Source organism: Cervus canadensis, chromosome 8, assembly GCF_019320065.1.
Source record: "Cervus canadensis isolate Bull #8, Minnesota chromosome 8, ASM1932006v1, whole genome shotgun sequence".
Lineage (NCBI taxonomy): Eukaryota > Metazoa > Chordata > Mammalia > Artiodactyla > Cervidae > Cervus > Cervus canadensis.
Genome location: NC_057393.1, coordinates 83,488,304 through 83,513,694, shown reverse-complemented (window position 1 = coordinate 83,513,694; position 25,391 = coordinate 83,488,304). Strand labels below are relative to the sequence as shown.

At 38.5% G+C, this 25,391-nt stretch overlaps 1 protein-coding gene across 1 annotated transcript in view; it reads left to right on the top strand.

The window, feature by feature from the left end:
• The window catches only part of LOC122446828 (basic proline-rich protein-like), a 217,770-nt gene extending 196,773 nt beyond the window's left edge, over window positions 1–20,997 (top strand). Inside the window, exon 3 of the mRNA XM_043477305.1 lies at window positions 20,869–20,997. Coding sequence (XP_043333240.1) covers window positions 20,869–20,997 — 129 coding nt within the window. The remainder of the gene's footprint in view (window positions 1–20,868) is intronic.
• Window positions 20,998–25,391: the final 4,394 nt, after the last annotated feature.

The window sequence follows — 25,391 nt, the reverse complement described above, 5'->3', positions numbered from 1 at the left end:
GGCTCCTCTGTCCATGAGCTTCTTCAGGCAGGAATACTGGAGTGGGTTGCCATTCCTTTCTCCAGGGGATTTTTCTGACGTAGGAATTGAACCCAGGTCTTGTGCATTGCAGGCACATTCTTCACCATCTGAGCCACCGGGAGGTCCCTGTGCTACACAGATTTCGATTAGCTATCTCTTTTACACATGATAGTGTGTGTGTATATATATATATATATATCAATCCTGGTCTCCAATTCATCCCACCTTCCTCTCCCTCTTAGCTTAGCACCCCCCGCCCCGCGTCCTCCTACCCCCTGTGTCCACATGCCTATTCTCTATGTCTGCGTCTCTTTTCATGCCCTGGAACTAGGTTAAATTCCCTCTATTCTAAATCTGAGCCTCACTGTTCCACTGCATCAACCTTTGGCAAGACCACCAATGAACACCACATTGCCAACCATTATGGTGATTCTAAGCCTTCTTCTCACTTAGCTTCTGCACCACAGTATTCTGCTTAGTTGACGGATTTTTCCTTTGTAACACATTTATTTCATTTGGCTCCTGATTTTCCTCCTCCCTTATAGCCCACTAACTATAATTCACTATAATTCTCCTTTATTGAATTCTCTCATCTGAAATTCGTAATATCAGTGTGCACCATGGTCAGGGTTCATTTTCAGATTCTCTAGTTATTACTCACCCATTCATTTCCCTTGACAAGTACGATGATCTTTAAATACATTTTCATACTGGTGACTCCTGACTATTTATCTTCAGCCATGGCATCTTGCCTGAATCTGAGTTATATCTCAGCTCCCTACTTGAGATCTCATTTGGCTGAAAAGCATCAGAAAGCTAGTATGTCCAAACTTGCATTCACAAGCCCCTTCCCTGCTGAATATGCCTTTTCCCTGGTGTTCCCTGTTTCATGACATGGTACCAGCATGTAACCAGGTGTTGAGGCCTGAAACCTGAAAATCATTCTTTTCTCTGTCTCCATGCTTAATCCTGTCAACTCTATTTTGAAATTACATCCAGATTCTAACCACTTGCCAGCACTTTCACAGGCAACACTCCTAATAGAAACCACCATCATCTTTTGTTTTGGCTATAATGACAACCATTCAAATAGTATTTGTGCTCCCAACATGGCAGACAGAGTGATTCTTTTAGAGTGGGAATGAGTCATATCTCTCCTCTGCTTACAACCCTCCATGGTTACCATCTGATTGATTGATTAGTGAAGTTTTATTGATTTACAATACTGTATTAATTGCAGTTGTACAGCATAACAATTCTTTATTGCATATTGTATTATTCCATTATTGATTACTATGAGATATTATGTATAATCCCCTGTACTATGTAGGGAACCCTTGTTGCATATCCATTTGTGTGTACTAGTTTTTAATCTGTGAGTCCCATGCTCCTAATTTGTCCTTTCCGCGTTTTCTCTCTCTCTTTTGGTAACCATAAATTTGTTTTCTGTGTCTGTTTCTGTGTTGCATAGATATTCATTTGTATTCTTTTTTAGATTTCACATGTAAGTTTATGGTATTTGTCCTTCTCTGTCTGCCTGATCTCACTGAGCATGGTTTTCTCTTGGTCCGTCCACGTTGCGGCCAGCGGCAGTATTCCATTCTTTTTCATGACTAGTGTGCCCTTGTGTGTTCGTACCACACATTCTTAAGCCATTAGTGTGTTGATGGGCACTTGGTTTGTTTCCCTGTCTTGGCTGTTGTATCAGTGCCACTATGAACAGTGGGGTGCAGATATCTTTTTGAATTAGAGTTTTTGATTTTTTCTGGATATATACCCAGGAGTAGAATTGCTGGATCATACGGTAATTCTATTTTTAATTTTTCAAGGAATCTTCATACTCTGCCTTAGTAGCTACATCAATTTCCCACTAACAGCAAATGAGGGTTTTCTTTCCTCCACATCCTCTAAAGCTTTTAATACTTGTAGAGCTTTTGATGATAGCCATTCTGACCTGTATAAGTTGATACCTCATTGCAGTTTTTGATTTCCATTTCTCTAACAATTAGCAATGTTGAGCATCTTTTCATGTGCCTGTTAGCTGTCTGTAAATCTTTGGAGAAAATGTCTCTTTAGATCTTCTGCACTTTTTCTGATTGGGTTGTTTGTTTTGTTGATGTTGAATTGTATAAGTTGTTTGTATATTTTGATAGTAACCCCTTGTTGGTCTCATTTTTTGCAAATATTTTCTCCCATTCCATAGGTTGTCTTTCCATTTTGTTGATGGTTTCTTTTGCTGTGTAAGAGCATTTAAGTTTGATTAGGTCCCATCTGTTTATTTTTGCTTTTATTTCTTTTGCCTTGGGATACTGATCTAAGAAAATATTGCCGTGGAATATATTAAAGAATGTTTCATTTATGTCCTCTTCTAGGAGTTTTATGATGTCTTACATTTAGATCTTTAAACCAGTTTGAGTTTATTTTTGTATATGGTACTAGAGAATGTTATAGTGTCATTCTTTTATATGTATCTGACCAGCAACCTCAGCACTACTTGTTGAAGAGACTGTCTTTACTCCATATTATATTCTTGTCTCCTTTGTCTTTGTAGATTGACTGTAGGTGTATGGTCTATTTCTGGGCTCTCTATTTCTGTTTCATAGTATATGTTTCTGTTTTTCTGTGTCAAAACCATGCTATTTTGATTACTGTTGCTTTGTAGCATAGTCTGAAGTCAGGGAGGGTTATACCTCCAGAATTGTTCTTTTTTTCCTTCAGGATTACTGTGGTAATTCTCTTTTGTGATTCCATATAAATTCTAGGATTATTTTGTGCAGTTCAGTGAAAAATGTTGGATAATGGTGATAAGGATTGCAGTAAATTTATAGGTTGCTACTATCATACTTGGACTAAACTCCAGAATCCTTCCCATGACCTACAAGCCCCTCTTGATCTAACTCGACTAATTTTCCACCCTCGTTTCTTCTATTAGCCTCACAGCTCTTTGCTCATCAGACCCTTTCCTAGTGCATGGGTTCTGTGTTTGCTGCCCTTCCCTGCCTGAAATATTCCACATGTTCTTCCCCAAGTTTATTCTTTTTGGCCATGCTGCATGTCATGGGGGATCTGAGGTCTGGGAAGTTCCCAGACCAGGGATCGAACAGATGCCTCTTGTAGTGGAAGCGTGAAGTCTTAAACACTGGACCCACCAGAGAAGTCTCTCCCAGGTTTATTTTGATCTCTGTTCATTGTTGTCTCATCAGAGAGTCTGATTCTGACCAGCCTCTAATTTAATCCCCTTCAGTACTCTAGAAACATTTGACCTTGTCCTTTTGTATTCTTGGTTCTTATCACTATCTGATATTAAATTTTATAAATCATTCATTTACTTATTTATCTCTTCCTGAGTGTAAGCCCCGTGTGTGAAAACTTGTTCTGCTATGTTCTGGTCATGTCATGAATAAGCAAATTTATTGCTTAGAAAAATAGGAATGATGAATTAATACTTACTAATCTTTTATATTCTTGGCACCCTTTCTTGTTCACTTTGTAAATATTATTGATTAATTTAATCTCTTGCAGCAATCCTATAAGGTAGGTGTTATCTCATTTCATAGATGAAGATACAGACAATCACAGTGACTTGTAAAAGGAGAGCTGGAGATCAGGATTTAAACTCTGAGTCTAGTCCAAAAGCAATGCTTTCTGGGAATTCCCTGGTGGTCCAGTGCTTAGGACTCGGTTTTTTCATGCCAACGTCTCAGGGGGTTCAATTCATGATTAGGAAATTAAGATCCCAAAAGCCACATGGCCTGGCAAAAGTAAACAAACAAACAAAAAAACCCAAAAAAGCTAAAGTAATGCTTTATACTTAATTCATATTATTTAGTATTACAAGTGATTCAGTTCAGTTGAGTTCAGTTGCTCAGTCGTGTCTGACTCTTTACGACCCCATGAATCGCAGCACCCCAGGCCTCCCTGTCCATCACCAAATCCTGGAGTTTACTCAAACTCATGTCCATCGAGTCGGTGATGCCATCCAGCCATCTCATCCTCTGTTGTCCCCTTCTCCTCCTGCCCCCAATCCCTCCCAGCATCAGGGTCTTTTCCAATGAGTCAGCTCTTTGCACAAGGTGGCCAAGGTATTGGAGTTTCAGCTTCAGCATCAGTCCTTCCAATGAACAGCCAGGACTGATCTCCTTTAGGATTGACTGGTTGGATCTCCTTGCAGTCCAAGGGACTCTTAAGAGTCTTCTCCAACACCACAGTTCAAAAGCATCAATTCTTCAGCACTCAGCTTTCTTCATAGTCCCCAACTCTCACATCCATACATGACTGCTGGAAAAACCGTAGCCTTGACTAGGTGGACCTCTGTTGGCAAAGTAATGTTTCTGCTTTTTAATATGCTGTCTAGGTTGGTCATAACTTTCCTTCCAAGAAGTAAGCATCTTTTAATTTCATGGCTGCAGTCACCATCTGCAGTGATTTTGGAGCCCCAAAAAATAAAGTCTGACACTGTTTCCACTGTCTCCCCATCTATTTGCCTTGAAGTGATGGGGCTAGGTGCCATGATCTTAGTTTTCTGAATGTTGAGCTTTAAGCCAACTTTTTCACTGTCCTTTTTCACTTTCATCAAGAGGCTTTTTAGTTCCTCTTCACTTTCTGCAATAAGGGTGGTGTCATCAGCATATCTGAGGTTATTGATATTTCTCCCGGCAATCTTGATTCCAGCTTGTGCTTCTTCCAGCACAGCGTTTCTCACGTTGTACTCTGCATATAAGTTAAATAAGCAAGGTGACAATATACAGCCTTGACGTACTCCTTTTCCTATTTGGAACCAGTCTGTTGTTCCATGTCCAGTTCTAACTGTTGTGATTAAGGAATAGTTATGTATAGTGGACAAGTTATTAATAATCACATAGCTTAGTTCTTATTATATAACTTATTATCATATTAACTGTTATTATAAAACTTATTATATAACACTATGTTACTTCCATCTAATAGATGAAAACACTGAAGACAGAATAATAAGTAAATCACCTAGGATCACAACTAGAAGTGTTGAACATGGGTTTTAGACCCTGGGTTTCTGACTGGGCTCTAGTGGGCTCTTTTTGCACAGAGATTTCTGTAACAGATACTTTGTGTGTTTCACTTTGTTGGGGTAACTTTTATGTTTTCCACCCATTATATTTGAGCCCTTATAAACTGGCATTTGAGAGTTCAGTACTAAGCTTTTCACAGGCTAGTCCTAATGCTTGTATCATGACTTTGCTTCATGTACAAAGTAACCTTTTACTGATCTGTGTACTGGTGTCAAGCTGAGTGAAAACAACAGAAAAGCTGAAATTTGCTATTTTGCTTATACGCACTTTCTAGAGTACAAATGTACAACCTGACTCTTATCAGAAACAGTTTAATGGTCAGATATAATTTGTTCGTTCATTGATTTATTCCCAGGTCAGAGAAAAGCCCTCAGTGGAAATATTTACAAATTGCAAGAAAAGTTGTGGTAATTTACTGAAAGCATATAAAAATATGTATGTTTTGGTGCACTGGATGGTAATATCCATTTGAATTAAAGAATTATAATTAGCAGGAACAGAATTTAATAAGATTGCCAATTACAAAAGCGAATTGGAGGTTGAAACTGCAAACTCATCTCACTGTGTTTTTCAAAGGTATTCTATGAATCCATAAATAAATTTTACGTCCGTACATTCTGGGCTATGAACCCTTGCACAGACATGCAAGTGGGGAGATACATATCAAAACATACTCCAGAAACTAGATTAAACAGTTTTTATGAGTAATATTTTCTCATACTCGGTGTTTTTACTAAAAGCTGTTTGATGTTTATTCTTCTGTGGATGGTATAATTATATATATCCAGACCATTGTTGATTATTTTTTTGATTAGTCTTAAAATTTGTCCATGTTGTGCCGTACAGGAAAAATACACTTACTGGAGGTCATAGACTTGTACATGTGGGAGCAAGGTAGAGTCTCTCTGTATATGTAATCAAGAAAGAATAGTGTCCTCAAGAGTCAGAAATTGCCTATCTTGAAACAGTTTTTGATGTATAGATTCAGATCTTGAAAATTGCCTCTGAAATTACTTCTTCATCTTTTCAGCATTCTTCCTTAATAGTCTTTTCACTATCCATCCTTAAAATGTTGTGGTAATTCATATACTGTTGTTTTCTCTTCAGGACTTAACATGGTTTCTGTAATCCAAGTATAGCATGGATCTTTAAAAATCTCTCCTGCTTTAACCCTCTGGTCGCTGCCATTCTGCTTAGAAGAAGAGGAAGAGGACTTTGAATGTTCTAAAATATGCATGCAATCTCAACCAATGTATTATGTATAGTATACACATATATTGATACTTAAATATGGGTCTCATCTGCTCTGTATAGCTACTGAATATTTCAAAGTAATATGAATAAGTACATTTAATTTTTCGTAGAAGCATAATATCTCAATAACACTTTGTACAATAGTTAAGACTTGGCTGTGTTGCAGAATGATTCCTAAGGGGCCAGTGCATCTGGCACGCCCTTTGGCCTCTTAATACTTTATACTTGAGCATCTACCTGGTAAAAAGGAGACATTACTGAGTGCTCAGTTACTCTCCTTGTCTCTGTGTGATGTCAGTGCTCTAGGTACAAAGAGGAGCACTCATTTCTTTACTAGCTCTTTCTGTGGCTATATTCCATGTAGGCAGGTGTGCACATATATTAAGATGAATTTTAACAAATTCAGCCTTATGTATGAGGTCATCTTCAAGTAGGACATTCAGATCAAATCTGGGCTGCAACACAGGTGTAGATACTATGCATGTTATTTTTGAAGTGGAAAAGTGGTAAGGATACCTCTATGTTGATGTTATTGTTAGTGACGTTGTCTGTCAACCTTAATCTTTGTTTCACATGAAACAGTTACCGAGAGTGTCTGAAGTATCTTCAGCCTTTCTAGATATGATTTTTTTTTATTTGCATGTCAATTCTCATTACAAAGCTCAAATTAAAATGCTTAATTTTTGTAACTGCTTCTGTTTTTTTGACCTTTATGACTTCATATGTTATCCAAGCGATTTTAGACTCTTTATCATTGTAAAATTCAATTTTAAAAAATATTTAGAATACTTCAGAAACTGATTTCAAGGATTTATAACATAGGAACAAAGACATTATTTTTTACCTCATGATCTCTGGGAAACTTTTTTTCTTCTTATTTACTGTCTTATTAAAAAGTATAGTTTGCCATCTCTATATCTTAGGTGATATTCATAAGGGCAGTTTCAGTGGTTTTTTTTTTCATATTTTGAAATAAAATTTCACTAGGGAATACATGGGGTATATCATATTATGATCCTGAAATGAATTTTTTGTTTGGTCTTACAGGTACATCAATCCTGATATACATCTGTTCTTCTATAGTTGGAGTCAGATTATAGGATTGTGTCTGCATCCAAAATTGTTTGTGCAATATCTTCTTGTGCTGTTTAATATACCAGCTTCTGTGCATGTGTGTGTGAGTGTGTATGTGTGTAGATTTCCTAATGCCTTAGCAACTCTACGTGTGATCTACATGCAGAGCAAAGGGTGTGGTAGAAGGAGCAGTCAGCCAGGTAGATAGAACTGTATTCCCCTGCAGTGTTTAGAATCACTTGAACATGGTGGTGCTGAAAATCAGGCCAACCCTGTGGGTGGTTTCATGACAGTTTGGAAGCTCCCTGCAGAGTGCTGCCTCCTTCGCCTGCCCTTGGGGCCATGACCCTCTACCATCTTGGTTTACTGCAGCTCCTCTTTCCTAAGTTTTAAGGTAACAAGGAAATGTGGGGCAGCTGTAACTGAAAAGAAAGATGCTCTGCTGAGTTCTAAGCCAATAACTTCATTTCATCAAGTATTTTAATGAGTTTCAAAGGATATGGCAGATATTAATACATTACAGTAGCCCAGGAAATAGGTATTTTTCCATCTCTAACATGGAGGTTACCAAAGTCCCTTCCTCCTCTTTTGTCTGTATTGATCTTTGTCTTCTACTTTGTCTTTCTCTCCCCTTAGCTAAAAACCCATTCCGTAGCACTACTTTGAATAGCCCTTTCTCAATCTACATTTTACTTATTGGCTAAATTTTAATTATGTACTGATGATACAGACAACCTTATTTCTCATCTCACCATTGCCTGCTGCTCCTCTTTTCAAAGACATTTAGCTTGTTATTTTATTCAAATTTTTCATGTGATTTTTTTTTCATTTGGTTTTGTTTTTAACACAGTTAACTCTGAATATACAGTAACTATATTCACTTTACCTATAGCCACATTGTTAAAACATTTGATAAAAAAGAACCAGGGGGTTATACTGGGGTTAGTTTCTGGGTAGATTCCTAGCTAGACTGTTAGTGTGGTGATTTTGTATCATTGCAGGAGGCTGTATAGTCGCATGCACCCAGATTTGAATTCTGTTCAGCCACTTTTCTGGTAACCATGGGCAAATGATTTATTCTCACAATGCCTGTTTTTCTCATCTGTAAAGTAACCATAATAATGTTACCTACTCATACTAATAAACATAATATCAATCAGTTCAGTGCAGTCGCTCAGTCATGTCTGACTCTGTGACCATGTGGACTGCAGCACGCCAGGCCTCTCTGTCCATTGCCAGCTCCTGGAGTTTACTCAAACTCATGTCCATCGAGTCGGTGATGCCATCCAACCATCTCATCCTCTGTTGTTCCCTTCTCCTCCCACCTTCACTCTTGCCCAGCATCAGTGTCCTTTCAAATGAGTCTGTTCTTCCCATCAGGTGGCCAAAGTTTTGGAGTTTCCGCTTCAGCATCAGTCCTTCCAATGAATATTCAGGACTGATTTCAGTTCGGATGGACTGGTTGGATCTCCTTGCAGTCCAAGGGACTCTCAAGAGTCTTCTCCAACACCACAGTTCAAAAGCATCATTTCTGTAGTGCTCAGCTTTCATTATGGTCCAACTCTCACATCCATACATGACTACTGGAAAAACCATAGCTTTGACTAGATGGACCTTTGTTGGCAAAGTAATGTCTCTGCTTTTTAATATACTGTCTAGGTTAGTCATAACTTTTCTTCAAAGGAGTAAGCGTCTTTTAATTTCATGGCTGCAGTCACCACCTGCAGTGATTCTGTAGCCCGAGAAAATAAAGTCTGTTACTGTTTCCACTGTTTCCCCATCTTTTGCCGTGAAATGATGGGACCAGGTACCATGATCTTAGTTTTCTGAATGTTGAGTTTTAAGCCAACTTTTTCACTCTTCTCTTTCACTTTAATCAAGAGGCTATTTAATTCTTCTTCGTTTTCCACCATAAGGGTGGTGTCGTGTGCATATCTGAGGTTATTAATATTTCTCCCACAGTCTTGATTTCAGCCTGTGCTTCATCCAGCCCAGCATCTCTCATGATGTACTCTGCAAATAAGTTAAATAAGCAGGGTGACAATATACAGCTTTGACGTACTCCTTTTCCTACTTGGAACCAGTCTGTTGTTCAGGTCCCTGTAGTTCTAACTGTTGCTTTCTGACGTGCATACAGATTTCTCAAGAGGCAGTTCAGATGATCTGGTATTCCCATCTCTTTAGGTATCAGTACTTAACTCATATATCTCTTCATTTGTTTATGTATCGTATTGTGACTGGATTGCGCCAGACGCTATGCTCTATGTTGGATAGATGTTAATGAACAGAACTGACATGGACCTTCCCTTAATGTGTCATTGAGAAAATGCATTATTCTTGGAACAGAGTTGCTTAATGACTGCTAGCTGCCCCTAGAGAGGAGGTCATCCTAGCATATAATAAATGGCAACTCCCTTTTCTTTGAAAGACATAGGAGTAATACATTTATTCTTTTACTCTTCAGATGTCCTTTATGAATATCTTCTATGCTGTGGGTCCTAGGGATGCAGTATGAACAAGGTAGACAGAGTCCCTTTCTTCATGGAATATACGGAAGACAGTGGGCAGAAGACAGTTAAATAAAGAAGTTACAGAGTGTGAAGCATGTTATAAAGGAACGAGAAAGAGGATGGGTAGGGTGATAAGGAGAGGAGAGGACTGTAAGTGAAGACCTCAAGGATGGGAAAGAACAGGCTTTGCAAAGGTCCTGAGGATGAATATTTCTGGTAAAGGGAAAAACAAGCAAAAAAATTTAAGATATAAAAGGGCTTTCTGCATTGGAGAAACCAGAAGGTAACATATATATCGGGATTGTGACAAACAAAGTGGGGGAACTTGTGAGATTTTGTTGTAGAGATGGGAGAAAATCGATTGTGCAGGGTCTAATGAACCATGAGAAAGGTCAGTGACACGGGGCCTGGTGTGACAGTGGGCCACGTGAAAGGAACATGGCTAGTGAGTAGAAGGAAATAATAAAGATAATGCCTGATTGTCTGATTTCTTTTTAGTTTATTGATATTTTTGATTGAAATTTAATTTAGTGACAGTGTTGTGTTAAGTACTGCTGTACAGCAAAGTGACTCACATGCATCCTTTTTCATATTTATGGTTTATCACAGGATATTGAATATAGTCCTCTGTGGTATACAGTAGGACCTTGTTTTTTATCCACTGTATATAAATAGTTTGCATCTGCTAATCCCGAACTCCCAATCCATCCCACCACCCTGTCCCCCTTGGCAACCACAGATCTGTTCCCTGTGTCTGTGAGTCTGGTTCTGTTTCATAGACGTGTTCATTTGTGTCCTGTTTTACATTCCACATATGTGATATATGGTATTTGTCTTTCTTTTTCTGACTTCCAAAGTTGTCTGATTTTAATTACTTTGATTGGCAGTGCTACTTATGGAGATAAGGAGCAAATGGAAAATAACAAAATTTTGAAGAATAAAAATTCACATTTTGTGCATATTAGATTCAAGCAGAATATAGACCTATTAAAATGTGATCATTATTTGTGGCTCTTCCTAAGAAAAAAGGCTTATCTATATCATGTTTTATGTTTCTATGACATTCAAGATAGGCATTTAAGACCTCTTTAGAAGTTTTTCCAGCTTTTATATTTGTTAAGTCTCAGTTGGCAGGAAACTAAAGACTCTTGTCAGTAACAAGACTGCTACTGGCCTGTGGGAAGACCAGCAGAGTCTGGCTTTGGATTAGGTGGTTGGTGACAGTGAAACTATTAGAGAATACCAAAAGGTCTACTCAGAGATTATTGGTGACATAAATTTATCCTACCCTGATGCAGTTCTTAATTTAGGGTATTACAGGTGAAACAGGTTAAGTTCATTTCTGGTGGAAGTGATATTTCCTACTAAACTGAGAATAGAAAGGCATTGATGCAATGTTTATTTGCTCAGAGGAAGCATTCTGCCTTCTACCTGATGTTTGGATAGATGCCTCTTGTGACTGTTGGAAATTGAGAGGTCTGATGTCTTGATCATCTCTGATATTTGTATGTTTCTGTCTGACTCCTTTCAAGACAATGTCCAGCTGACATTACGCAGACACATGGCTAATGCTGCCATCACAGGCTGTAAACTCTTATGTGACATTTTGTACATTTACTTTTGCTTAATATTCATCAGCACAGAGCAGTAGATTATTTCTGTAACTGTATTTTTTTCATGAGATTAAAATAGGTATTACTATGGTCTTACATAAAAAAACGCCTACATAACACAAAAACATGAGGATACTCATGATATAGCCTCTAGTTTTCTCTCACCAGAAAAGGGTGGTGGCTCGAGAGATAGGCATATACAGTAAAAGTTTGAAAGGTACATTTAATTTCTCTCTTTTAATTTGTACGGGAGAGATTCCCTTCTCTCCTTTTGCCTTTTTCCACAAAACCATAGAATATGAGGGCTGGAAGGGACCTTGAAGGATATCCGATCCATTTGCTAGTGAGAAACTGAGGGCTGGACAGTCACACTGCAGTTCAGATGGGATCATATCATAGTAAATAAAAATATTGCTAAAAATAGATTTTCCCCCAAACGTCTCTAGTGTCAGCTCATGGGTCCCTTCTATGTTTTAGGAATCTTTCACAGACCTTCTTGTGCATTACTGGGATATTACAAGCCTTTCCTTTTGTCTTTGGTGCCTTTAGTTTTATTGCGAAGCATGTCTTTTGGCTGGAGGTTTTGAATTAGTAACTTGTGGACTCTGGCATCCTTCAGTAGCACTTGATGTCATGGTTCCTGTCTTTTTCCAAGACCTGTGACTGTTTTTATGAATGTCCGACTCTGCTTGGATCCTTGAGGTCACCGTGTGTGCCCCTGAATCTTGTGTTACGCATCACAAAAGAGAGCTCTTCCAGTGTACATTGACTGTGGCCTCAGTTCTGAAATGCTTACCTCAGCTTATTCCTTGAAGATGTTATCCATCTTATTGCTGACTTATTCTTCTTGCTTCTTCTGCTGAATTTTATAGTTAGCACCATTTTCTCATTCATGATTTTGGTGCCATAATTAACATTCTTATACATGCTTTCTCATACAAATAAATGAGTTTTTTCTTAGTGAATTTATCTAGGAATGGACCTGCCAGGTTAAATGGTATTCCCATTTTCAACTTCTATGTCAAGGTGTTTTCTAAAGGGTTTTTTTCCTTAATATAGATAATTTACTTTCCTCTCAGGAGGGCATAAAAGTTCCTATTTTTCCACGTTTCTGTCAACACTTAGTACTGTCAGACTTTTTTTATTCCACTCTGAGGAGTAGAAAATAGATTTTATTTTGCTTTTATTCTCTATTTCTCTAATTGCTAGTACCTATATTTCTTGAACTACTGATATTCTAGTCACTTGTAACCTCTTTTCATGTGTTAATTCACCATTTATATTTTTTCTACTGTGAAATGCTCTTTATGCCTTTTTCCTATTATTTTCCTCAATGATTTTAAAATTTTTCTTTATATTCATTTATCTTATATATGTATTTCAAATATCTTCCATAGTTTTTGGTTTTTCATTTTATTTTGTGGTGGCTTTTATTGAACGGAAGTTCTTAATTTTAATGAAGGTGAATTTATCAGTCTTTCCTTTTGTGTTGTATCTCGCTTGAAAAATCCTTTCTAATTATAAGTTGATATTCACTCATATTTTCTTCTAAAAGTCTTAAAATTTGCCTTTCACAATTTAAAATCTTTAAACCTTATAGTTGATTTTTCATATGTAATTTTAATTAACAAATTACATATTTATCTGTATTTCCATTCATTCTTGTCATATACTTACACATTTTGATATATAATAGTTAAGGTGCATTTTTTTGTAGTCTACATTTTTAGTTGCATTCAAGGTATTCTGATTTACCTAAGTTGTACACAAAGGTTGGTGTTTTGGCTGACACTTCTCTCATAATAGTTATATTCATGTAATTCACCCCGCTTTGTGGATTATCTTGTTTCTATAAAGTTGTGTGCTCTGCCTGAAGGCTCTTCCATATTCATTGCATTTATAGGATTTCTCTCTAGTGTGAAGGATCTGACGTTATCTGAGGACAGAGTATGTATTAAAGACTTTTCCAGAGAAATAACATTCTTATTTTTTTTCACCAGTGTGAATTTGCTCATGTACTTAATAGGATGTGTGGCAACTGAAAGCTGTTCCACAGGGAACACATTCATAGAGTGTCTTTTGTGAGTTTTTGAGTGGGTATAAAAGTTAAAACTGATTTTATAGGCTCTTTCAAATTTACTCCATTTACAGAGTTTCTCTCCAGTGTGACAGTTGGCTTTTTTCCAGTTGCACCACTGCAATTTATTAAACAAAGCTTTCAGGTTTTTTCCTTTCATATAATTTTGTCAGCAGTTTTTTCCAGCTTCTACATTCAAAATATATTATGTTCAAGCTGCTTTGTCTTTAGCAGGTTCTCAATAAACACAGGCGGCCTGTACCTGGCATGGTTGTGATTTGTACAACGTGCCGTTAGCATCATTGAACTGAATAGCAGATACCCCAACGTAATGGCTCATTCATTTACCGTGATTTATTCAGTATGAGTCATTGCATAAGGTACAGACTTCACTGCTGGCTCTTGAGTTTGTGAATTCCTGCTAGATACCAGATGCCTATTAGATCCATGGCCAATCACATTGCTTCTCTCAGAGTCGGTGGTTCACACTCAGGCAGCAAATGTGTTGGTGTATTCCCTCCTTATCTCCCTGTGATCACAGCACAGGACATGTTACACAGATGGATACATGGGAATTGCCTAACAAAGGTGAAGGTCTGGTGGTGAAACAAAAGGTGGTGAAAATGAAATTCCGACTGAACATAGAGTTGTAGAGGCAATATCTGAATGCAGGAGTGTGGACACTGTAGCTGCTTGAGAAAATACATCCGTGCAGTCAGAGAACGGAGTGAAGGTGAGCTTACTGACATAAGTGAGGGAAACAGATGTGACAGAAAGGATGAAGATGTCCCAGAGGAAGTGACAGTGACAAGATGTTCATATTAAAGAACTCTGTGATATTTTATAACATTGAAAATGCTGACAAATGTGGGATTATAACCACTGGCCGTGACATTTGAAGAGATGTACGTTCTCCAGGGAAAGTTACCATGAGAAGGGTAAGGCAAGCGCTGTTCAGACGACTCTTGATAAGTGTTTTCTGAAGAAATAAAACACTTTCCATTCTCCATATTTCTAATGTAGTAAATTACAGCATGCTAAACCAATGTTAGTTTTGCTATTTTATTTTCTGTACTTTCATAACTGATACTAGGGAGAGTTGTAAAGATCAAAGAACAATTCGTAAGTAATTCTCCCAGAGATTGCTTTGCATGGTCATTTTTAGAGTCCTGTGCTAGTGTGCGAACTGAGGACTACCTGCATTTTTAAAATGAAAAAATGTAGACTCAGTGTGAGACCACAGATACGGGCTGGTTTTCTTTGGATTCTCTTAGCTCATTTGTTCTGCTAGCTACATATTTGCTGTAAGAAAGAAAAATAATACAGTTAACATTTTATATGGCAGTAAGCTAGAAAAGGTAGACATGTTGATGGAACACATGAAGTAAACTTGTGACTATTTATCACAGCTTCTGGAACATAATAGGCCCTTGATCAGTGCAAAGCATACCCAGGATTTGATCATTTGTCTCTGCCTCCACTGTTCCCACTGCGGTCTGAGTCACCCTCACGTCCGCTGAATGGTTGCAGTGGTCCTGTGAGGTCACCCTGCGTCTTCCTCGCCTCCCTGTAGGTTGCATTTAGTACGTGGCACAGGCTCCCAAGTCCCTGAGAAAAAGCCAGAGGCTTTACACCGGGCTCAGGTTCTGTACTGACCTGGACCCTCATCTCCCGCCATCCTCCCACTGGCTTACTCCATTCCATCTGCAGTGATGTCACCCCTGTTTCTTGGATGTGCCAGGTACTCTTCTGCCCGAGAGGCTTTCACAGGCCTTCCTTCTGCCTGGAATGCCCCTTCTGCAGGTACTCATGTGACTGATTCCTCTTCCCTGCTTCAAATCTTTGCCCAAGTGAAGCCTGATAACTTTATTCATAATTTTAATCACCCCCACTGCAGCATCACTACAATCCCCTTATCCTGTTCCATTTTTTCCCCACAGACTTTTCACCTTTAACATAATTTGTGAACTTATTGTTTGTTTATTGTCTGTCTTCCCTGCCAGGAGGTAAGCCTAATAAGTTCAGAGTTCTTTGATTTATTTACTAAATTTTCTCAAGGGCTTAGAACATTTCCTAGCGTACATTATGTCCTCAGAAAATATTTCAGTTATGAATGTTTGAAAGAAGCTGTTGGTGGTGTTATTTGATAATTATTTTCCATCTTGTACCATTCCAGCAGACTTGGCAGCATTTGTTATAGAAATCATGTCTTATTTACTCATCATAAAATTGCCTGGAATGCAGTATTGTGGTGCTGGCTTCCCCCCTGTAAATAATTGATCTCTATACTTAAGAGCTGTATGAAAAATCACAGGAAAAATACAGTAGCATTTAACAAAAGGAATTAAATCCAACATATATTTATGAAGTATTTATTGTGTGCAGTGGTCTAAATTGAATGGTGTTATGATTCCCTCAGGTTTTAACTAAGCTGTTTATTTTCCTTGGATACCTGGTTTTTGTGGAGTTTAATCTGACCTGCTTGACAGATAGCATTGGATACAATACTGATGGTGAACTTTTTGAGTTATTGCCAACTGTGGCAAAATTATCAGGATGTAACTAAAGGAGAGGATCAGTTATGAAAGTTTAAACCTGGATAAACATTTTGAAAGATAAGCCTAATCAGAGCCTAAGGGGAAGTATTTGGTGTGATGAGGGACTTTTTAATGACCAGAGTTATTAAGAGCATTTTTTGACTTTTCAAGAGTATAATATGCTTGGATAGCTTAGATTGTATATGGAAAGAGTTGTGGTCTAATTTTTATGGTGTTTATGTGGAAATAGGGGGAAAATGAAGAACTCGATTGCTTTTTTTCAGTGATCCAATGTATACTTGTGATACATTAAAATTTCTCATGAATATGATAGGATCAGTGATTTTTCCCAATAATGCCCTATTTCCTGGCACATTTAGCTGTGAAATCATTTAATGGGATTGTATAATGCTCACCTTAATTTGGGAAATTTAATAGTCTCTTGGCAATTTTAGAAAGCAACTCCAGTTGTCAGCATGGCAGTGCATGTTTCTGAGTAATCGTAAAGTGGATTATGATAAATAATCATTTATGGTGTATATTTTTCAGGCACAATGTTAGACACTGTATACTCTCATAATTACATACATGAATGCATAGTAACAATCGAAGAAATGGAAGGAAGGAAAATAGTGCCATAGGAACACAAAACAAGGTAATTACCATAGCCTGGTGGGTCAGGGAAGGCTACCCTCTGGAAGAGATGTTTGAATTGATATTTGAAAGGTCTTAGCTAGAGGGTGGAGAATGGGTTTAATGACAAGAGTCATGTAGGAGCACAGGAATGAAGGAAGGTTGGTAGGAAGAAATGTTGGGCTTGCATAGACCATGCAGTGCAAAGCCTTTTAGGCTAGCGGTTGGTTTTGGTCTTTTTCCTTAGACCAGTGAGAAGCCAGTCAAAGGTTGTAAGCCAGGAGACAGTGTGGTTGGACTCATGGTGAGACTTTAAGGTGAAGCACTGTTGTAAGGGAGTTTGCAGTGTGGAAAGCTATTCTGAAGATTTTGAAGATGTCTAAGAAGAGTTGATTGTAGCTAGGGTGGTGAGAGAGTAATGGAATCGAAAGATACTGGTGGTGCAGATGTCATAGGACTTGGTGACAATATGCTGGATGTCTCTCTTACTTAAGCCCTGCCATTTATCTAATTGTTCATGAAGTTTCTTCTAAAAGATTTCTTTATTCACAATTTATTATTCAGAATCTTATAAAACAAGATTAGTAATTTTGTTTCTTCATGTTTGTTTTGGTGTTGGTGTAGGTTCAAGTATTTCTGGAAACAGCAAGATATTAGTACCTTCTCAGGCTACTTTGAAATTTAAAAAAGTGAAATAGCAAAACAGAAGGACAATTCATTTTTGTAGAATTTTTTCCTGCAATGTGATTTCTTGTGAGTTGAATGAAAATCTGTTGCCCTAGGTACTTGGAACTCAAAAAACAAAGTATACCAAAAGGTGATGAGTATTGAAGGGTGATTTTAGTTTTTATAGGTTGAGGCACACCAATCGCACGTGCAACCAAAACATGAACACAGGAAATGATAGTTAAGTTAGCAGTCTGGACCTCAAGGCCTGGGTAGCAGAGACTGATTGAGAAGATGCTTTATGACCCTCAAAGTGATATTTTAATGTATCCTTATTGTTCTCTTGCCTGAGCAGTGTTAACTCTCTGGATCCAATCAGTATCAGGCACTGTTTAATCTTTCTTTTTGGATAGATTTCGTGTGTGAGTGTGTGTACCAATATCGTATACACATACGTGTGTGTCAACTGTAGCCAGATTTGTTGTACATTGGTTATAATAATTAAAAATAAACTACTTGGCAAAACTTTTCAAATACATAGTCAGTAGGCTACCAAACCTCAGTGCTTCTGGAGAAAAACAGTGCAATGAGATGATTGATGGGTTAATTAAAGGGAATTTGCAGGTGTTTGTGAATTGGTGTTTGGTCCATCACTGCTCAGTATATTTTACTTTTTGTCAAAGAGGAACGCTTTGCTTACAGGAATTAAAGTAGAATCAGCTCCCAGATAAACTGGAGAAAATCTTATGTGTGTGTCAAGCTTTTGGATCATGGTTGAAAGTTGTAGTCATAGACTATTTTGTTGGTGATGTGCTGGAGCTCCGTAAATTCAGTGTTACTTCATGACTAGGCACTACATCACACAATGTCGAGGTACTAAATTGGAAGGAAACTGCACAGTTTTATTGGTTTGATACAGTAGTTCAGTACTTTGCTCCTTTCCCTTATACAAGTTGGTTTGTACCACATACTAATGAGCATCTCTCATTTCTAGTTCTGTCCAAAGTCCATGACGTATTTTAACATTCAACTGTTACTGATTGCCTACAAACTCTTATAAAAGACTTCTCACCTATTTTCTGGGATCACAGTCCTTTCTGGGACTCATTCTGAATCTCCCTCATCCTCAAGCACTTGTTAGAAACGCAGAATCTACCCAAGACCCATGAGTGAGAGGATGCATGTTAAAGATAGAGAAGTACATCTCTAGATAACAGAAGTAATAAAAGTCACTTGAGCCTTTAGAACCAGTGTGGGGCCTAGGACTTTTCAGGTTTCATGACCAATTCTTGGAAATAAGTATGATCAGCCCTTTGTGAGTGACAAGTTACTTTGAACCTCGTTTTCCTCAACTGTTTGTATGAATGATCAGTATATTGCTGGAATATTGGGAGGATTAAATAAATTAATGCCAGGACTGGTATTCGCTATATTTTTGATAAATGTGACGTGCCTTCTCTTCTTTCGGAGCTTACTGGGTAGCACTGTTTATTCTTACCTGTCCTGGACCTTGTTGTATTTTCTTATTCTCATTCCTAAAATGTCTTTAATTAGTCCACTGCCGCAATTACTTACTAAGTGGTATTTATTGAAGATTTCTGACTGCATGGACTCTTTGTTGAGGCACACAGGCTTTTCTTGTTAGTGCACGGGCTTCTCTAATTGTAGCACATAGGCTTAGTTGCCTGTGACATGTGGGGTCTTAGTTCTCCCACCAGGGATCAAACCTGTATTCCCTGCATTGGAAGGTGGACACTTAACCACTGGGTCACCAGGGAAGACCCCTAACTCGTATTTAGATCACCTCTAGTATCCAAAGAAGTCTGTCTTACCCAAGAGTGTAGTTTCCATGCTGGAGTTTGCTCCACAGAGGCAGTGAGACAAGATAGCAAAGACATTGAGGATTTGGGAAGGCATTGAACACACCAGCACAATTCAGCACTTTGTTATTAACACCACCTATTTGGCAAGCACAATGTATCTTTGATCTTGCAGATTATATAAGCAACAAAGACACTTCATTATTTTTTATTATAGCCATGCTGAATGTGAAGTAATCTTTAGATGTACTCATTGTATGAAAATAAGGCTTTTTTTTTTTTTTTTAAGCAATTGACTTTTGAAATGCAACCATTGAATGCTCACTGGAAATTAATGAGCACTGGGGGGATAGTTGGAAAGTAATTATTAAGAGATTGGACCTGGCTTTGACCCATGCTATGAGCCAGCTATTAGGTACTGCTGCTACCACACAGGAAATAAAGCAAGTACGTGGCATTTATAAAGGTTTTTAAATTAGAGCTGTACTTTTCCAATTGATATAGTATTGTTTTCAGGTTAACCAAAAGGGCTTGTTTTCTGCGTTTGAATATTTGTCACATTACCTCTTCTCTGCCATTCTACCATGGTGAGGGTCTTCTAGCGTGTACTCATATTCCCTTTTCACCTTCATTCTAATTAAAAGGGTTGATAAGTATGTGTGTTTGTTTACTTCTCTGTTAGGTATACTGTTTCTTTGAGATTGAAATATCAAAATACAAATGGTTAGACTTAGGTATTTGTCACTTAGAGCCTGTTAAACTGAGATATTTTGTTAAAAAATGATCATGGTATCTCCCATTTCTTGCTGCTGTAGGGCCTTTTGTATGTCAGTCACTGTATGAGTTCATCTCATTTCTCTCCTCACTTTGTCGATGGCAGAACTGGAATGGGAACTCAGCTACTGCGAATTCTGAAGCCCATGCTTCTTGCTGTGTTCATATTGCCTGTGCCAAGTCATCCTGTGGGTCTTTCTTCCCTTGTACAGTTTTTCCTGTAATTCTGTGGACTTAATTGATTGGAAACCAAGTGTGGGAGCTCAGAGGATTGAACTAAAAAATCACCTCTCTGTAAATTTTTAAGCAATCCAGGATTATTTCACAGATGATCAAGTTGCCAGTGCATGGTTGAACTAAGATGATTTTTTGGGTTGATTTGAACCCAGAAGCTCTGTTATTGACCTGTTTTCCTGAGTCAGTTTTAGAACAATGTGATTGTGCACCTGCTAGTAGACTCTGTTCCATTCTTGATGATACTTGATGTTCCAGGAGTATGTCAGACCATTTCTTGATAATTTTGATGATTTAAAGTAGTGTGTAAGAACTCTAACATAGAAATCCTGTCTTTTACCATTTTCTATTCAGGTTGCCTCTGTCAATTGCAAAAAGCTGTTAATTGTTGTCAATGGTAGTAACTTCTTCTGACTCCCGCTACCCAGTTATCTTTTTTTGGTAAATAAAAATGCTCTAGGAATTGATTGTGTGGCTTTTGGAAGGACATTTCTTAGATTCATTTTTCTCTGATTTTTAAAATGCACTAAAATAATAATCTTCTAGATCTGATTTAGACTGAGTCATGCCAAATTTCACTTTTTTTCTCTTTTTATCCCTTTTGCAGGATGATGAAGTGGTTCTACAGTGTACCGCAACCATCCACAAAGAACAACAGAAACTATGTTTGGCAGCAGAAGGATTTGGCAACAGACTTTGCTTCTTGGAGTCCACTTCGAATTCCAAGGTGAGATAAAGCCTTTTCAGGCCATTCAAACATTCAGGTTTTACTAGTGGCATTGAAGTTATTTATGGGCACTCTTCTGTTTTCTGTGGAACACATGAACTAAAGGAAATTGAGCAGTCTTTTCACTATCCATTAAGTGCATTTCAATTGAGCCCCTAAACCATGTAAATAACTCAGATGCAATTGTTAACAGGAACAGACAGAGTCTTTTTGCTCTCATGCTGTTTATATCCCAGGGGATAAGTAAACATGTTAATAATTTCAGAACCAATAAGGGCTCTGAAGAAAAGCAGAGTGACAGGGTGGAGAGTGATGAGGTAAGGACTCATCTGAGAAGGTAAGGAAGGCCATTCTGAGACGGTGACGTTTGAGCTGAATGAAGTGAGAAAGGGAGGAGCAGTAGTTCCTGACCATTCTGGAAAGAGGCACCAGGCAGTGCAAGGGCCCCTCATTAGGAATGTGCCTACGGTCTCTTGAAGGAAGGACCAGTAGGCACTGTAGCTCTGATATCATGAATGGGACCACTAGTGAGGGGAGGTGAAGGGCCTTCCAGCCCTTGGTTAGTATTGGATTGATCAAAAGGTTTGGATTTTTATGTTACATCTTATGGGAAAACCCAGACAAACTTACTGTCCAACCCCATAGTTGTTATTTTTTCCTAGTAAGAAAGGAGACTATTGGATCAGGTGAGCAATGCAATTCTATGTAATATTTCAAAGATTGATTTGACTTTTTTGTGGATTCGAGCAGGGGTCACCAACACCTGGTCTGCAGACCAGTGTGGCCTCTTAGGAAACTGGGCCTCTCTGCAAGAGGTGAGTGGTGCGTGAGCTAGCTAAGCTTCATCTACCCCTCCCCGTTGCCTGCATTACCACCTGAACCATCCCTGCCCCTTCTTCGTTGGTGGAAAAATTGTCAGACCCTTCCAGGTGCCAAAAAGGTTGGGGACCACTGGATTAGAGAATGTGGAAAGATTAAGATTAAAAGCGTGGAGAGCAGTGGAAGGTGCCTGCAGAAGTTTGCAGGGCAACTTCTGGGTCTGCTGATGAGAAGCAATGATGGTGAGGAAACTTAGTGTGAGGGGTTGGGAATATGCTTGGGGGATATAGAGGGTGTGCTGATAGATCAGAGTGTGTAGAATAAAGGAAAGAGAGGAAAGGCAGATATCTCTGCAGGTAGACAGTCAACCAGAAAAGTCAGTTTATTAATCTTTTGGGTAGCCCTTTTTAGTTTACAGAGTCATTTGACATGCATGATCGCATTCGATGGTCACAATAAGGGTGTGTTATGCATAGTTATTGTTGTTCTGTTCACTGTACACTTGAGGGCGTGGATGGCTGAGAGAGGACAAGTATGAGACCAGAGGCTTCCTGTGACTTGGTGCCACAGCATTGACAATGGCAAATTTTCACACTTAACACCTCAGTCTTTTGATTTGAATCCCCAATTCTTAATGACACAGTACCCCTTTGATTATTCTGTGAACAATGGAACAATGTCTGTATATGATTTATTAAAATAATTTAGGGCCAAGTCACGTTACTAATATTACAATAATGGGTGACATAACATTATGCATTTTATAGCTGTGCCTTGATTTATTTTTAATTTGACAAATGTTTATTGAGCATTCTCTCTGTGAAAATTACTGTGCTAGATATCAGTTGTGAAAAATATTCTTTTTAAAAAACATATCAGGAATTTAATATTTAGTACTTTCCCTGTGGTTTCTGGTATTTTTTGTAGTGGCTAGAACCAGGCAGGCCAGTTAGCTAGGTTTTGATTTTTCACTGTACTGGCTGTGGTTGCCTTGGTCTTTAATGTAAGAGCTGATTTCCAGTACTAAAAATGAATTCTCCTGATTTCTCCAGCAGGTGTGTCATGGAGTAGGCAAGGCACTGAAATAGGCTAGGCATCCAGTTAATACTGAGATCAGTCAAGATGGAGTAGGAGGTGGAGCTCACCTCTCCCGATAAGCACATCAAAAATACAATTACATGTGGAACATTTCTCATTGAAAACTAACTAGAAACTGTCTCAGAGAGTCCTGTACAACCAAAGATGTAAGAAAGAGCCACATGGAATCTTGTAAGAAGGGAAGAGAAGTGATCGGGTTGGGCCCTGTGCCTTTGGAAGGGGACTCAGAGGAAAAGAGAGATTTTACAGGTAGAGATTTGTCCTGGGGAGTGAGCAGCTCCAGCCACATGTTGGGTGTCCCAGCCCAGGGGTCTGGCACAGGGAAATTGAGCTTCTTTGCTGGTTGGAGAGCTGGTGGGCCTCACAGAAGGCCTGTGGGAAGCCTGGACTTTGCTTGTGAGTTGTGGGCATGCACCAGCTTGCTCCTAAAGCAGGGTGGAGAGGGCAGACTGAAAACTGAGGAGAAGGCTGCGACTTTCCCTCACATTCCCTATTGCATGCCACGGCCTGAGCCCAGTGAGCACACCAGCCCTGCTTACTATTTGCTAATGATGAAATGTCAGAATCAGAAAACACAGGAACAATCCTGTCTAAAACTGCATCAAAAAGAGTAAAATACCCAGGAATAAACTAAGGAGGTGAAAGACCTTTGCCATGAAAACTATAAAACTCTGTTGAAGGAAATTGAAGATGATACAAAGAAATGGAAATATATTTCATTCATATATTGGAAGAAATAATATCAGTAAATGTCTCTACTACCTAAAGCAATCTACCTGGCATCTGGTTCCATCACTTCATGGAGAATAGATAGGGAAATAATGGAAACAGTGACAGACTTTATTTTCTTGGGCTCCAAAATCACTGCAGATGGTAGCTGCAGCCATGAAATTAAAAGATGCTTGCTCCTTGGAAGAAAAGTTGTGACCAACCTAGACAGCATATTAAAAAGCACAGACATTACTTTGCCCACAAAGGTCCATCTAGTCAAAGCTATGGTTTTTCCAGTAGTCATGTATGGATATGAGAGTTGGACTCTAAAGAAAGATGAGTGCCAAAGAGTTGATGCTTTTGAACTGTGGTGTTGGAGAAGACTCTTGAGAGTCTCTTGGACATCAAGGAGACCCAACCAGTCCATCCTAAAGGAAATCAGTCCTAAATATTCATTGGAAGGACTGATGCTGAAACTGAAACTCCAATACTTTGGCCACCTGATGTGAAGAGCTGACTCATTTGAAAAGACCCTGATGCTGGGAAAGATTGATGGCAGAGGAGAAGGGGATGACAGAGGATGAGATGGTTGGATGGTATCACCGACTCAATGGGTATGAGTTTGGCTAAACTCCGGGTGTTGGCAATGGACAGGGGGGCCTGGTATGCTGCAGTCCTTGGGGTCACAAAGAGTCAGACACTACTGAGTTACTGAGCTGAATCCCTGTCACGTACCCATGACATTTATCACAGAGCTAGAACAAATAATCCTAAAATGTATATGGAAACACAAAAAACCCTGAATTGCCAAAGCAGTTTTTGAGAAAAGAAGAATAAAGCTGACAGTATTATGCTCCTGACTTCAGACTATACTACAAAGCTGCAGTAATCAAAACAACATGGTACTGGCATAAAAAGAAACACATAGATCTATGGGACAGAATAAAGAGCCCAGAAATAAACCCAGGCACCTACTGTCAAGTAGTCTATGACAAATGAGACAAGAATATACAATGGATTAAAAACAGTCTCTTCGATAAGTGGTGCTGGGACTACTGGACAGTTACTTGTAAAAGAATGAAATTAGAATGTTTCCATATACCATATACAAAATAAATTCAAAATGGATGAAAGACCTAAAGGTTAGACCTGAAGCCATCAAATCCTAGCAGTGAACATAGGCAGAACATTCTATTTAATATACTCTGTTAGTGTACCTGAAACAAATATGATACTGTAATCATTGATGCTTCAGCAAAAACTTGCACAGTTATGTACGTCAAGGGCTACTTGGCTGTTAGTTGTGACTGATGACATAGGGCACTGACCATTTCAGCCAATTTTTTGTTCTTGTTGTACTCCCTTATTCCTTTTTGGTTTATCTGAAAATCTGTGTTTAGGATGAGGTACTGAAATTGTTTATCAAGTGTAGACTAAAATAGCAATTGAAGTCCAGTAAACCGATCTGAAATTTTTTTTATAGTTCTTACAGCATAAATACTCTTTTCTCTCCCCTACTCAGATTACTTGACAGTTCCCTACTGTGTCAGTATTATTTTGCTTTTTTCATATTTCCATTTTACTTTGTTCTCACTGAATTGTATGTCCTTCGTTTACTTTTCCTGCTGGAAATACTGCTTTGTCCTTTAAAGTCTATCTGCAACAGTCCCTCTTATGGACTGTTTTTCTCAAATGATTTGTTTATGTTGCTCTTAACTTGTCAATTGGGCTTAATTCTGTGTAATATCTGCAGCACCTTCTCTCCCTGAATTTGT